This window comes from Anas platyrhynchos, chromosome 6, assembly GCF_047663525.1.
Source record: "Anas platyrhynchos isolate ZD024472 breed Pekin duck chromosome 6, IASCAAS_PekinDuck_T2T, whole genome shotgun sequence".
NCBI lineage: Eukaryota > Metazoa > Chordata > Aves > Anseriformes > Anatidae > Anas > Anas platyrhynchos.
Window position 1 is genome coordinate 3918217 of NC_092592.1, and position 14929 is coordinate 3933145.

Here is a 14929-nt window from a genome sequence, read left to right on the forward strand (position 1 = left end):
GGCGGGGCGGCAGCAGGGGCTGCGCTGCAGCAAGGCCGGCTGGGCGGTGGGCCTGATGACGGCATCGAGTATCGCGAGGGCAATGCGACAGCCGGCGCGTGGACCTCGGTGGCCCCCGGCTGGGTGGCCTGGGGTCAGGTTGGCTCCTGGCTCTGCCCGCTCGCTGCCCTCCTGCACCGCTTGGTGGCCTGATCCTGCTCATCCCCCAGCGAGGACCAGACGTGCCCCCCGCTGTGGGCCTGGACCCCACAGAGCCCCGGGCTCATGGCCTGCCTGCGCCAATGTTAAGCCCCACCACCTCAGACGCCCCTGTCTGTACCACACCTTCGCACGTGGGATTCTCGATGGTTTGACAGTGACAACGCAGCAATAAAGCCAGGCAGAAAGTACACGCGACTGGCTGCAGCCCAGGCACCGAATACGGGATGGGTGGCACAAGCTGAGTGCCCTGGGGCAGCTGAAGCCCCTGTTCCAGGGCCGCAGTGGTTTCATCTGGGGCTGGAGGTTGTGACTGCAGTGTTTGGTTTCTGCTCGAGGCACCCACTTCCCCCAGTCCTTGCAGGGTGGCCACAGCCGTCACTGAGGCACCTCATCCCCCATAGCAACGCTACAGGGCAAGGCCCATGGCACAGCCAACCCCCTCGCCCCCCAGACACATGAATTCCAGCAAGGCACAGATCACCAAGAGCCACTTTAATCATCCCCCCATGCTACCAGGGCCTGCTTCCCTGCTGCTGCTGAGATCTTTGCACCCCTTGGTGAGCCCACGCTGACCCCATCCCTCAGTCCAGTGTCACCCTGCCCAGGCGTCCGGCACGGAAGGCACGCAGGAACTCGTAAGCAGCAGCTGAGTAGTTGAGCATCGTCACGTTGACATTCCCTGGAGAAGGAGGCAGCTAATGTGAAAGAAGGTGCCAGAGGCTGGTGCAAGCACTCAGCAGAGTCCACAGCCCTACAACCCCCCAAAACCCAAGGACACACAAGACTCCCGAGACCACAGAATGCCCCACACTCCTCACCTGTTCCTGTGAGCACCTTTACCTTCTGCGTCTTGCCCAGGATGAGCGCCACATGCTTCAGCACATGCCCAATGTCGTCACTGGCCTCAGGCAGCCCATAGTGCTGCACGTACCTGCCAGAAGGACGTGGCTGCCACCTAGCCCAGGTGGTGCCTCCAGCTTCTCCCTGTCTCCACACCATGCTCACCCAAATTGCTGCTGCCTGTTCAGTGTATATAGCAGGTAGTCAGCCATGATGTCCTCCCCGACCAGGTGGTCACGGATAGCTCCTGGAAGAGAGGGCAAGTCCCGGCACCTTCAGCCTGCCTCAGCTCTGCGCTACGGCAGCCCCACTCCCAGCCCTGTCACCTCTCCCTGCACCCATGCATCACCTGTGGACACTAGGCCAGACACAAAGCCCTCAAGTGTTGGCTGCGGACAGTGGCGCTGCTCTGCCCAGTGGCCAGCGCCAGCTCAGGCCCTGAATGCATCTTACCACACAGTGCCAGCTTCATGCCCGTCTCCACGTCCCCCAGCTTCGGGGGCAGCACTCCAGGAGTGTCCACCAGGTACATAAGGGGCGTCTCACAGACCTGCAGTGGGACAGCGGGGCTGTTATACAGGCAGGGACATGTGGTCCAGTAATTAGCAACACAGGCTCAGGCAGGGGTGGTGACACCACTAACAAGCTGAGCTCTTCATTGGAGTCTTGATGCAAAGTAACGGGGTACCTTGACAGGCTTCTGAGGACATGCAAGCTCTCAGGCCCTTCTCCAAGGCCAGCACCCACCCAGCTGGCAGGGAGAAAAGGAACAGTACCTGAATTCTGGTCAGCACTGCCTTGGTGACACCCGGCTCACCACCGACTGCGGTGGCTTTTCCTTTGGGGAAAGGAGAGAGTGAGGGAAACAAGTGACGTGCCTCGGCACGGCTATGCCAGTGGCTCCTTCCTGCGCCAGAGAAATACCCTTTCTGAGGTGCAGCCTCCGCAGTGAGTTGATGAGTGATGACTTGCCCACGTTGGGCACACCGATCACCATGATGTTGTACTCAGCATTCTGGAAGCAAGGGGGATACGTGCAGGAAGAAGCTGGTTACCAGCCAGCTACACCTCAGCAGCCACACAGAAGCAGCCCAGTGTTTGCCAGCACTTCCAGGCATGCAGCACCCTCTCCTCAGCGGGAGAGGGAGGTGCCTGCAGCCCTGGTTCCCTGGTCACCCGCTTGCTGGTGGGGCACAGAGACCGCAGGCCCAGAGTGACACTGCACACATGCTTGCAGTCTCGTCTCTTCTCACCTCGGCCCTGTCGTAGCGGGGACTGCTGCTGATGAGCTTGGCAACCAGGGGGACAATCTGCAGGGAAGCAGGGAGAAGGGCTCTCACTTGGGGCCAAGGAGAGGATGGGGCACCTTGGCCAACTGGAGCCAGCCTTGGAGATGTGGAATACCGTGGCCCAGTGATGCTGGTCACCAGGCATGCTACTACGTGTCACCTCCCCACAGCATGGCACAGCGGGGAGCCACACTGGGATTGCTGTCCCATTACCTTCTTGACATTGCTGTCCCGCTGGCAATCAGCAAAGACAACATGCGGACATCCCTGCTGCTTCAGCTGCTCCAGGACTTTCTGTGGAAGCAGAGGCACTTCTGGCACTGTCCTGAAGTGGCCCCACAGGACCCCGGCCAGCTCCAGCACCCCTCGTGCTCACCGGCTGCTGGCGAGGGTCGGCCAGGTCCATCTTGTTCAGAACCAGGACGTGTGGGCGGATGCCCAGTGCCTCCTGCAGCATGGGGTTACGGCCTGACAGCGGGATGTGCTCGCTGCTAAGGTGAACAACCGTGTGCTGGCAGCGGGGGCAGATACTGGGGAAAACAGAAGGGCTGGGGGGGGGGGGGGGGGGGTCTGGGGGCTAATTTAGGGGTTACAGGGCTTGTACGGGGGGGGGGGGGGGGGTTAAGGGACTTGGGCCAGGGCACCAGGAGGCAATGGGACACGATGCTGGTGTCAACGCGGGGCGAGGTGCCGGGAGGGTGGCGTGGCGGAGGATATGCGAGCGTCGTGCACCTCGACCAGGCAGTCTGCGCGCCTCAGGGAGCCCCGCATCTGCCGCAGCCCTGGAAAGCAGCGCCGGGTGCTGAGCGGCGGGGCGCCCGCCGAGGGGCTCGCCCGCCGCCGGGCCCTCACCTTTGGCCATGTGCCCGGGGAACCAGGAGGCCACGTCGCGACCGCCGAAGTCGAAACGAGCCCGGAAGGTGCCGGGCCCCCAGCCAGGCCCGCCCGCGGCGGCGGCGGCAGCGGCGGCCGCTCGCAGCGCTCCCGCCCGCCCCGTCATGGCGGCGCCGGCGGCAGCGGGCGCGCAAGGGAGGAGCGGGCGGCGGGGGGCGGGATCGCGACCGGGGCTGGGCCTCTCCTCTCCCCGCCCCGCGCCGTTCCCAGAGCCATGGCGACACCGCGCGCTGCAGCGCCTGCGGCGGGGGGCGAAGCCTCGGCGGCGGGGCCGGGAGGGGCCCGAGGGGCGCCCCCCGCGGTCCCCGCCGCCCCCCAGCCGCCCGCCGCCGCCCCCCAGCCTCCCGCCACCGCCCCCCAGCCGCCCGCCCCGCAGCCCGGCCCGGCCCCGGCGACGGCGACGGCCCCGCTGGACGACGTTCGCTTCATGATCGCCAGCACCAACTGGTACTAGCGGCGCTGCGGGCCCCGCGGGCCGCCCTCCCCCCCCCCCGGCGGCGCCGGGTTTAATAAAGGAGGCTCGGATGGCTGCGGCAAGGCGGGTTTATTGCGGCTCGGCGGCTCGCGGGAGCCGGTTGAGGCGCTCGGCCTCCCGCCAGCCCGACAGCAGCGCCCCGTGCGTGGTGGAGTAGAAGGTGCGGTGGGTGGCCTCGCCGGCGAAGAGGAGCTGCAGCGGCTGCGGGGAGGTGGGCGGTGGGAGGTGAGCTCCCGGGGGGGGGGGGGGGGGCTGCGCTGAAACAGCTCCCCCAGGACCCAAAGGCCTCCCGTCCCCGGGGTCCGGCGTGGTGGGGGGGGGCTGTGCGGAGAGCAAGAGGCGGGCACCACGGTGGCAAAGGCCCAGGAGGAATCCTGCGTGGCCTGAGGGTGCTGGGGAGCGGGCGGGGGGGAGCTGCACATCCCCAAAGTGTATGGGAGTGTATGGGAATGGGGTGCCCCCCTCATCCCTGAAGCTTGGCGGGAGGACTCTAGCGTCGTAGACTCCTGAACAGAGCAGAAGGCATCTCCCTGTCCTTCTTGGGGTACCCTGTTCCCACCTGTGGCCACCCATCCCCGCGCATCTGCCCAGTCAGAAGAACAGCACCAGGGCGGCTGTCCCATGGGTCCCATCCACCTGCCATTTCCCAGCATAATTACCCTGGGGTCTGACGCGTCCTCAGGCAGAGGCTGGGCCAGCGCATCAATGTCATCCCCTGAACTGCCAACAGCCACGTAGCTGTAGGAGCCCCGGGTGTAGGGTGCACTGTGCCACTGGGACCGGAGAATGCTCCGGGGAGCAGGCAGGCTTGGGTTCCCTACACACACGGGGACAAAGCTGAGACCTGTCCTCCCATCACCACTCTGGGTGTTGGGAGAGTCCCCCAGCTTTCTGCCTAAGCAGCCTGGGAGCTCTTGCATGGAGATTTAGGGGATCTTCCATCTCTGAAGGCAGTCACCCTTGCCCCACTGGGCAGCAGTGGGTAGGGGAGCAGGTACCTGTCAGCGTGCGGAGAATGCTGGTCATGGTGCGGAGAACCTCTGCATCACTTAGCGTCTCCATGTACTCCGCCTCCTTCCCAGCAATGAAGCCACAGAGGACGTGCCCAAGCCTGGGGGAGGGAGAGGAGGGCACCCGTCAGGATGGAAGGCGATGGGGCTGGTTCCGCGCAGGCAAGAGCCCTCTCTGCCCTGGGAACACCACCATTCCCACTGTGCTGCAGCCAGAGGTGACAGCAGCTCTGTGAAGGCTTGACGCCACAGACAGGACCAAGATGCTCATTCACGTTGTGCTGAAGGTGCCCAAACACAGCACTGCCTGCCAGCACCGCAGAGATGCCACAGCGTGGGGCTGAAGCGCCTAGCCACATACTGCTCTGGTGGCTGGAGGACCACAAAGCCGATGAGCTTCTTGAACCAGCTGGCTTCCAGGTCAGTGCTGGGCTCTGCAAGGGGTGACTCGTCCTCCCACACCACTTCCAAGAGCTGCTGCTCGGGCTCCCAGAAGGGTTGCTCAAACTCCAGGAAGATCTTATTGTTGGTGCCGAAGCCCAGGCGGTGAATGGCCTCGGCTTTCCACGTGGGCAGGGGGGGCTGGAAAAAGTCGTGATGGTGTTCTTTGAGGAAACCTACAGAGAAAAGATCAGGCAGCTCCTTCCACTGCAATCCAGGTGCTCACTGAGCCTGGGGTGGCAGTGGGGCTCAGCAGGGTGATGCAGCATCCAGGGAAGGGGATAGGGCCGCAGTACTTGGGTTTGGGATACTTTATCCTCATGGTCCATGGGAAGGGGAGGCTGGGAAGGGGCTCAGGCCAATCCTGCCCATATTCAGCCTTGCCAGCCAGAAGCAGCGCACAGGAACATCTCCTCCTGGTGTGGGGCAGGGACTGGGTGCCAAGGGATGGGCAGGGCAGGGAATTGGTGGTCTCACCCAGTGGGACGGTGATGATGACGTGGTCAGCAAGAAAGGAGTCACCGTCCTCACACTCCACCCGGACAGGGAACTTCCTCGCCACATCCCCCTTCTCAAAGAAGGACCCCTGCCACTGGATGGTTTTCACTGGCTTGTTGAGCAGGACGGTGCCCTCAGGCAGAGCTGCGAGCATGCGGTCGGGCAGGCTGCTGTAGCCGCTGTGGGAGAGGATGACAGCCGGGATGCCTGCCTGCCCCACTTGGTCACCCTGTGTGGGACCCCAGCAGGAGCTCCCCTCTGCTCCCTGCCCTACACTTACCCTGGGAAGGTGCAGTCAAGGCCGGGTAGCGAGGTGTACTCCCCAAAGGACCCCAGGGCCACCAGGTCCATGCTGTGGGTGCCGCTGATGCAGCACTCCAGCTTGAGACAGGTGCTGAGGATGGCCAGCCGGAGCCTCTTGCTGTCCTCATTCTCATCCCAGGTGGGGGCCAGCCGGGCGAGCTCTGCCCGCAGGTACTGCCCCACGCCGGCAGCAGGCAGCTCCTTGGCGTGGAGGAAGGCCTGGGCCGAGCCCAGCAGCTCAGAGAAGAGGGCGCGGGTGCTGCTCACCAGCTCGGGGCTCAGCACCTTCCCCGAGCTGCCGTAGGTGACACAGGGCAGCAGCGGGTGCCCCCCGGCCTCCACCCGCTGGTTCTCCTCCTCGGCAGCGCCGGGCCCCAGCAGGCCGTAGCAGGAGGCCAGGCGAAAGACGGGGTTCCCCTCCGAGGGCCCGTGGATCCAGTGCGCGCCCAGCTCCGCCAGCCCCGAGGCTGCAGGAGGGGGACGGGCTCACCGCGGGGCTCCCGAGCTCGGAGCCCCCCCCCACCCCTCCACCCCGCTCCCTACCGAAAGGGCGGCTCCAGATGCGGCCCCCGGCGCGGCTCCCCGCCTCCAGCAGCCGCACAGCGCCGGGGCCCTGCAGCCGCTGCGCCGCCCCCAGCGCCGCCAGCCCCGCGCCCACCACCAGCACCCGGCGCCCGCCGCCGGCCTCCATGGGGCCCGCGCCGCTTCCGGGGCCACCCCGGATCTGCGTGGCCGTGGGGAGCTGAGGCAGCGCCACAGCCCCGGCTCGTGTTCGTTTATTTATTGATATTTATTTTGTTCTTCTGTATGTGCGGGTATGGGTTTTGCAGCACGCAGCAGGGTGGGGCCGTGCAGAGCAGGAGCAGGCGGCTTGGCGGTGGCACCGCTGTCAGCTGGCCCCATGTTCCCCGCAGCCACCCCGAGCCCCCTGTGTTGGCTGAGGAAGGCTTGGCTCCATCCATCTCCTCTCTGCCACAGACAGGGGCTGCTCCCGGCCCCCAGCCTCCCCGTGTCCAGATGCAACTGGCCTGCTGAGCCAGGTCCTGCTCTACCGGGACCTCTCCATCAAGGCCAGGATGTGGCTGTAGAGGCGCGCGGGGGCATCCAAACCCCAGATGAAGTCCCAGTGGTTCCAGTCAGCAATGTGCACGTAGGAGACGACGTGGGCAATGCGGGGCAGCAGCAGGTGCACGTCCCTCCAGTCGGCTGCCCAGTCCTCACCTCCTGACCACACTGCAGTGGGCACGGTCATCTTCTCCAGCTGGTAGGAGGGAGGTGTCTCCTGGAGAGACACAGACACGTCTGAGAACCCCCACAAGCTAACCCAGCCCTGCAACACCTGGGACAGACTCGGTGTGAAGCTGGCAGTGGTTTTGGATGGGGACATCCTGGGGGATGAACGCAGGGGGGCTTCCCCGGCCCCCGCCCCTGCCACCTGTCCACCTCCCTCCTCCCGACACCAGCGCTGCAGCCTCCTCCTACCTGGTGGTATATGGCTTGGTTTTCACTACCATAGTCAAAGGCTTTGAAGTCTCCTGAGGTCATCACCTGGGAGGAGAGGACCAAACTGCAGTGAGATGCGCAGTGGGGCCCCTGAGTGCAGCTGCAAAAGTCCTGCATCTCAAAGCCTCCTTGAGGGACTCCTTTGCAAGAGGGTGCTTGGTGTTTCACAGTGGGGTAGCATCCCCACAGAGCCGGACCTTCTTCTTGTACAGGGGTGGTGATTTGACCTCCTGTGTCCAAGTTCACAAAGCAATGGGTTGCACATGATTTGGTGCTACCCTTGCACCTGTGTGACCCTTCTCGCCAGCAGTGTTTTGTGTGCAGGGTGCTGCGAGAGAACTTTGTGTTGGTGACTTTACTTTCACACACTCAGTGTCCTTCTGCTCTCTTTCAGAGAACCTACCTGGGCCCAGTGTATCATGTTTTTGACAGATGTCCTGTCAGGATAGTGGGCTGTGTATACATCCAGCCGGGTCTACAGGGAAAAACATTCAAGATATCATTCCTTGCAAATAGTTAGGAACAAAGACAACAGTTGCCAGACAATGCGTTTTCCAAAACAGCCACTGCTGAGTTGTGCTGCCTATAGACTTGGTTCAGGTTCAGAAATGTAATTTCCATTAAAAATCAATTGCTCTGGCACGGCTGTGGTGCTTCCTTGCACTGCCAGGAGGTGCGGCATGTCTCCTGGGGACAAGCAGTGCAAGTGCAGAAAGCTTGTGGACTTCTCCTTTTGGGGTGGCAGCAAGAGGGGTACAGAGGCACACATACCATGTTGAGGTTCTTCTCATTGTAGCCTCCCAGCAGGAACAACAGGGTGGCACAGGGCTTGTGCAAGACTGGGTGCCTGCACAGATCAGGAAGAAATCTCCAGAGCTTCCTCATTCGCAGTGAGGCATCCGTTTGGCCCACCAAGAGCTGGGGAAACAAAGGGCAAAGATAACTGCTTGCATTTCTCTTTCTGCACCCACCCCTCAGCCTGTCTCCCGCAACCCAGCTGGCCAGAGCCCTGCAGTGTCCCCACGAGCTGTCCTGTGAGGGGATGTGCTGCACAGGGTGCCTGTGAGAGCAAAACCTGCTTCCCCCTACCCTCCACCCTGCTGGGATGTGTGCAGGTCACTGAACATTGTGTTGCCTGTGTGCTGGTGGAAGGCACGCTGGGGAAGTCGATGTTCTTGCCTCTTCTCTTTCACTCCACCTCTCTGGTGGGTTGAAAGCACTGGATTTGTTTCTCACTGTCACTAAAATTGAGCTCAGGGGAGTAGAGTAGGGACCAATCTCATACCTGAAATATCTTGAATTGTCTGTCAAGCAGGAATGACATTTTCATGATTGGACTTTTGGCGTGCGTAATTATCACTGCAGGAGCCAGGGCAAAAAACATTTTGATTTTCTGAGCCAGTTCTGGCATGGATGAAAATGCTATGAATGCTGAGAAAACAGAAAAACACTATGAGACTTGTTGGTCTTTGTTCTCTCTTATGTCCTCTCATACATGTGGTGGCCTAGGTGGTAAAAAAAACAACAACAATGCGTGTTTCATCAGAAAGCACAAACTGTGACCTCCATGCAAAATGCCTCTGTGTTTGGTGTGGAACATTGCAATTCGATTTTCTGGGCTGAAATTTGATTTTCAGGAGCTTACTGAGGTCACCAAGAAATTTTCCTACTGCTCTGGAGCATGCTGGTCCTTGCAGTTCTCTTTTATAGAAAGCACTGCTGCTGAGGGATTCCTCACTGCAAGAGACCTTCTGGACATTGCCTTCGTGTGCCTGCTCAGCTGTCCACAAAGATGGGACCTCTCTAGAATTTCTGCTCACATATAGAAAAATTATTGTTTTCAAGGTGGTACGGGCCATGCCTTCCCTGCTGTGAAGAGAAAGGTGATGTCCAACCCTTTCTAACACACCAATAGTGGCACCCTGAGAGTAGCCCACGTAATATATCTGCTTCTGGCCGGTCTTCCGCAGAACAAAGTTGATCATTGCTGGGAGGTCATACATAGCCATTTCATGGAAACTGCAATACAGGAATAGCATGTCAGTTACAAGGTACATATACAGAAGGCTTTGATATCTGAGGGTAATTTTCCAGTAGAAAATTCTCATGGCCAAGAAGAGCTCTGTGGTGGGTGGAACTACATGAGGTCCAAAGGCATCTCTCCTGCCATGGCCTCATCGTTCCTTGAAGAGGCTTAGTCCTCCCATAACTGTAGTTGGGAAACTGTGCAGACCCCAGCCAGCAGTGCAACACAGCATTTCAGGTGCAACACATGACAGCTCTGCAGACCCACAACTGTCTCTGCAGGTCAGGGTGCCAGCACCTGCTCTGCTTCTCAAGAATTCCTGCCCATGTGTCTTTTAGAGTGATATGGTGAAATGCAGACCTACATTATTAGCTTGTCTACTGCAAGCTGATGTCTCCACAGGGTGGAGACCTACAGAGGCTGCAGCACCCCACTGCCTGGAGATGCTGGCACCATATCACAAGCTGGGTTTGCACAGGTATCTCCAGCCTTCCTGCCTCCAGCTTCCACTGGGAGGTCTGGGGGAGGCCATGTCTGGGACTATATGCTCTGACTTGCCTGCATGGAGGCACCCACCTCTGCCCAGAGGTTAGTGACAGATGGGAAAGTTTGCCAGCTTTTGTAATCCACTCCAGCCTACCTGAAATCCCAGAATTCAACCTGATCAATGGAAAGATGCTGGTGTCTCTGGGACCAGCGTGTTCCCCGACTGTTTCCCAGCCAGACGTCATAGCCAGAGTCCGCTAGTATGAAGCCAAGGCTGTTGTTAGACAGATTTTCAACCCAGTTGCTGCCTTCACCAAGTAGCCCATGCTGAAGAAACACAACTGGTTTGGGGCCTGGATTTGAAAGAGAAACAGCATGTTTCATTGAAACAGAATCCCCCTACTTAACCCAAATTCAGGCTAAGAAAGCCTCCATGTTGCATGGTCAGACAACATGCAATGCATGTTGTTATGACGTCTTGAGAAGACGAAGCCTGGAGTAAGACATCAGATCAGGGACATTAGGAAATCTCTGCTGTAGTTGTCTCGTGGCTATTATCCTGGTTGTCTCAGGCTGGAGAGCTGCTGTTGTCTCTCCCAAGTCCTTCTGGTCCAACATGCCCATCCCCTCAGTGCCGTGGCCACGGGCAGCTCACAGCAACCATGTAAAAGCTCAGGCCTACAGGCCTGTCCCCAGGATAGTACAGATTCCAAAGTCATGGATTTAGGAGGAAAAAGTAAAACTAAATTATCCCAAGATATGTCTGCACCCTCTGAGCCTTGAAGCCAAGTTGCTGCTTGATAAAAAAGGTTTCCATGCTGCACCCATTTGCTGGCTGGCAAAACCTCGGCTGCAAATTGGAGAAGTGCCATGGATTTAGTATTTTAGCTTTAACAGCATATACTCCCTTAGCTGGATAAATTTCATCCCTTCACACAGATCTCAGGTAGCTGATCAGTGGGTTATGCCTTTTTTTTTGCTAGCTTCCTTGCCAAACAGAACCATACCTCCATTTCCAGGCTTTTCTCTCCCATGAGGAATTCTGTTCAGGATGACATAGTAACCATCACGAGTCAGGACTTCATACTCCTCGCTGGGGTACCCTTTGTAGCAGATCATTTGGCTCTGAGAAAACAAAAAACAAGGTGGAAAACCCAATCAAATGTTTGAAAATACCAAATGCTGATGTCTGCAAGGGATGAGGAGGCACGGGCAGTGTCTGAGCAGGAGTGGGGCTGCTCAGGGTCAGGAGGCAGCAGGGCCCAGCTGCAACATGCAGCACGTGTCTTTGGATTCCTCCAAAAGTGAGGGCTGAAAGCAAAAGGGCTTACTGGCTACTGATACTAGCAGCAAAACATGTCATGTCACGCTCTGAGCCAGCTGGCGGGGCAGATAAGATCGTGGGCATATCCATCCTGCAGAGCTGGGCTGACTGGAAGTGCCTCTTGTGGCAACAGGACAAGCTCCGTAGGATTTTTCACAGGACTCATGTGGCTCTGCCAAAGCTTTATCTATGCTGAAAATTCAACAGATTGGGACATTTCAGTCCAGTGAAATCAAGCCTACAGATTGCCACGCTTGCATTTTCACATGGTTGCTGGAAGAGGCTGATTTCAGCAATTTCATTGCCAAACTCCTGAGTCCATCTAAAGGTGCAGCCTCCTGGATCTGCAGTGCTGGCCCAGCTGGGAGTGGGGCCAGCAGGGGTCTGGATGCAAAGCCCTGCCCTGGTGCCTCCAGCCCCAGACTGGTGTGCTGGTGAGCCTGTGCCTGGTGCAGCACCACCGTCACTGGCTCCGTTTTAGGCTCACTTGTGGGGCTTTTAATTCCTGGCTGAGCTCCAGCCTCATTAAGGGGAATGGGAGAATGCCAAGCTGTTTGAACAAGGAGAAGAGGAGTGTGCAAAACTTTCTACCCTCAAGGAAGAAATCTGATCCAATCCACATTGTGATTACTGCCTCCTCTAACTGACCTGCTTATAATTGCACTCAATGCTGGGAGGAAAAAGATTCATTCAGGAAGCAGGGCTTGTTAATGGTGTTTTTGAGGCAGCATAATACTACTCAGCTGTACAAACCCAGCACACACAGCTACACAAGCCCTCTCCACACACACCCTCCATCCCTCTGCAATCCTCTTTCCCCTAGCTACATATCTGCAAACCTTCAGACAGAGAGGAAATTCAGGCTTCTCCTGAACTTACAATATTCATGATTGTCTCAGGATTTGCACCCTTTGTGTGCTCCATGACATCTTCTGAGTTGGCAACTGCTTGTGTCAAAAACAAAGTTGCAATGAACAACCACATCTTGCACCTGTGTAAAATATTATTATTATATTATTGTTATTCATTAATAACTGTATATCTGTAGATCACAAATGACAGGCTGTGCTGGGGAAGAAAAGGGGATTCCCATCTCCATGTTTCATTTAGATTCCCTGCAGGGCTCTCCATGCTTCTCCACACAGGCTGGATCGGGAACTGGGCAAGACCCATTTGAAGTTTTAATCATAAAAAGATGATGTAATGCAAGTACTAGGGTGATGGAAAATACCATTGGGCCAATTGTCACATGGAGGGAATTAATCCTAAATAAGAATTTGAACTACGAAAGAAACACATATCTATACTTTTGCTGTGTCTTTACTGCTTAGCTTTTGCACACGGAAGCCACCAAGGGTCCCATGAACTGAAACTACTAGAGACTTGTGGAAAGACTATTCATTAAATAAGTGTTGCCTGAAAAAAAAAAAAAAAAAAAAAAAAAAAAAAAAAAAGGAAGGTTTTTGATCACCTTAGAATCTCTTGCCCTGAACAAAGATATATTCGTAACACAGTTAATATTATATGTGATTTCTAATGCTTCACCAGTCTATTAAAAGTTTGAGTGTAACTTCTACTTAGTCACATGAGCTGCAAGTCTGTTTTTGCAAATCACCAGCCATCTGTTTTCTCTCTACCTTCCTTCATCCTCCTCCCAGTGGGTCTCCCACACCATGAGACATATCTGCCCTCTGAAATATTCCCAGTGTTCACAATAACTCTCTCTATGTTAATACCTAGAGATAAGTTACTGAGAAAAAAAACAAAACAAAAAACAAAACAAAACAAAACAAAACAAAAAACAAACAAACAAAAAAAAAAAAAAAAAAACAAAAAAAAAATTCAACGCTTTTTCACCCTTAGGATAGCTCCAACACAAATCTGAATTACAGTAAAATACATTACCAGGCAGAGCCCACTGTCGTATCTGATCAGGCTGGTGGTGGGAATGGTGGCAGCTCTATCAACACCAGCATTAAAAGGAGCGTGTTGTGTCAGAGCCCTGCTACGTTGGCACCACGCTGGACCACATCATGTGTCCTCCAATTAAGGGATGTGAGCATGGGTCATATCTTTGATAACTTCCTCCACTTGGTCTTGTGGTCATAACTCTCAGGCTTGCAACGGATTACGTTTTCAGAAGCAGCTGAGGTGACGCAGTAAGGAATTTCAGCTATGGAATTTCATCTTAAGCTGATGATAGCCACAGTAAAAAACATCCAAATATTTCATTTCGAAAAGGTCATTTCCTAACTCCCGTGTGCCCATGGGAATGCCTCTTAGAAGGTATTGTGGAGAAAGGAGAAGACTCAGGCTGCTCTCACTACCTGTGCACACAGACCCCATGAAATGATGTGGACAAACAGCAGCTGTGTCTGTCTCTCTACCAGATTCATGAGGCCACACAAGCACGCTGACCTCTCCATCCTCGCACGTGAGTGTCAGGCCAGACTTCATTGGCTGTGTGGGTGGAAAACACTAGGCCATTACACTATCCTTCATAAGTGTCAGCGGCCCAGGCAGCCTCTACATACCTCTTAGGCCCAAGCAGTATTGTATTTGCAGCTGGCAACTTGCAAAACCTCTGCAATGTTCTCTGGGAAAGCACCAACCTTAGCATCTTGCCAATGGACTGCAGAGAGAAGGAGAGCTTGTGCAATGCCTTTGTTTGGCTGAAGCGATGTGTATTACACAGAGCAAAGATGCTCTTTCTCCACCTGCAGCCCATGATGCTACAACCTGTGCTTTTCTGTAGGTGCTCTGTAGCCACCCAAAAGTCCAAGCCTTTGTCTTGCTACCAGATGCTCTGCTTACATGTATATTTCCTGGATAAGGATTAGGTTGACTTCTAATATTCATACCAGCCATAGCCCAGGAGCAGTCTGTGAGTTGTGAAACACACTCAGCTGACACACTTCTTTAAAACACGCACAGGTTACTCCATCCACAAGACTAATTTTTTATCAGTGCTCAACACTGACTGAAAGGAGCTATGTGGGGGGGTACAACTTTCCCACAACAGGTGTGCGAAAGCCTTTGCTGTTTCATTACCTCACTTCTGTCCATATTTGTGCCTCTTAAGTGTCTTCCCCCTCTTGTGAACACCAAAGTCTCACTATATAAGATAAACTTCACAAGTCGTGTAGAGGACAATTCCAGCATCCATCCTAAGAGTGTTTAAACAATGCCCCGTGGATGGAGAAACCAGCACCCGGCCTGTGTTGCTCTATACTACCCTCTGGTTTCCTTCAACGGCATCAAGACAGACTTCACCTTTTACTTGTACAGTCAGCTGCTTCATCCACTGTCATGTCTGTTGCTTTCTGCCTCCACTAGGTGCTTTCTGCCTCCACTATGTGCTTTCTGCCTCCGCTAGGTACTAGCTATGTGGTGGAGGTACTAGATACTAGCAGTAGTGACTAGTAGAGGTTGAAAAGTTGGCAGGGAATTCTCCAGTGTCCTCTGGCCAAGAGACAAGGCTGCCAGAGTGGTGTATCCATACTGTGGCTGGTGTAGCATTTAGCACTGGTACTTACCATATCTATGGTAGGAAAGAGAGAAGTTGCAAACAAAAAGCAGCTAGCTTTTTACTGAGAAATTCTTGTTTAGCTTAGTCAAAGGAAGAAATGAGGACCTTAG

The 14929-nt window shown here is 56.0% G+C and overlaps 4 protein-coding genes across 6 annotated transcripts in view; 1 reads left to right on the plus strand and 3 right to left on the minus strand.

Moving 5' to 3' along the window:
• Positions 1-14929, plus strand: part of LOC101797420 (lipase member M) — a 49844-nt gene that overhangs the window by 698 nt on the left and 34217 nt on the right. The window lies entirely within an intron of this gene.
• Positions 679-3370, minus strand: MTG1 (mitochondrial ribosome associated GTPase 1). Of its 3 annotated transcripts, none has more exons than XM_072040264.1 (11): positions 3183-3370; positions 3046-3112; positions 2707-2809; positions 2544-2624; positions 2295-2351; positions 1966-2056; positions 1818-1879; positions 1495-1591; positions 1207-1288; positions 1020-1132; positions 679-896 (listed from the first exon to the last, which is right to left on the minus strand). In XM_072040264.1, exons 1-11 carry the CDS (start codon positions 3328-3330, stop codon positions 694-696), a joined length of 1104 nt encoding a protein of 367 aa, XP_071896365.1. In that variant the 5' UTR covers positions 3331-3370; the 3' UTR covers positions 679-693. The 3 variants fall into 3 exon arrangements, with proteins under 3 accessions (XP_071896365.1, XP_071896366.1, XP_071896364.1); XM_072040265.1 differs by having other exon boundaries at positions 679-880; positions 3183-3366; XM_072040263.1 differs by having other exon boundaries at positions 679-1132.
• PAOX (polyamine oxidase) lies at positions 3750-6642 on the minus strand. Its single transcript, XM_038180974.2, has 7 exons — positions 6495-6642; positions 5929-6418; positions 5628-5827; positions 5071-5326; positions 4698-4810; positions 4359-4516; positions 3750-3900 (listed from the first exon to the last, which is right to left on the minus strand). Exons 1-7 carry the CDS (start codon positions 6640-6642, stop codon positions 3769-3771), a joined length of 1497 nt encoding a protein of 498 aa, XP_038036902.2. The 3' UTR covers positions 3750-3768.
• On the minus strand, positions 7000-13283 carry LOC101801843 (lipase member M). Its single transcript, XM_021270767.4, has 10 exons — positions 13196-13283; positions 12170-12281; positions 10974-11091; positions 10121-10319; positions 9364-9473; positions 8740-8885; positions 8226-8372; positions 7858-7929; positions 7434-7499; positions 7000-7233 (listed from the first exon to the last, which is right to left on the minus strand). The coding sequence occupies exons 2-10, from the start codon at positions 12272-12274 to the stop codon at positions 7000-7002; spliced, it is 1197 nt and encodes a 398-aa protein (XP_021126442.4). The 5' UTR covers positions 12275-12281; positions 13196-13283.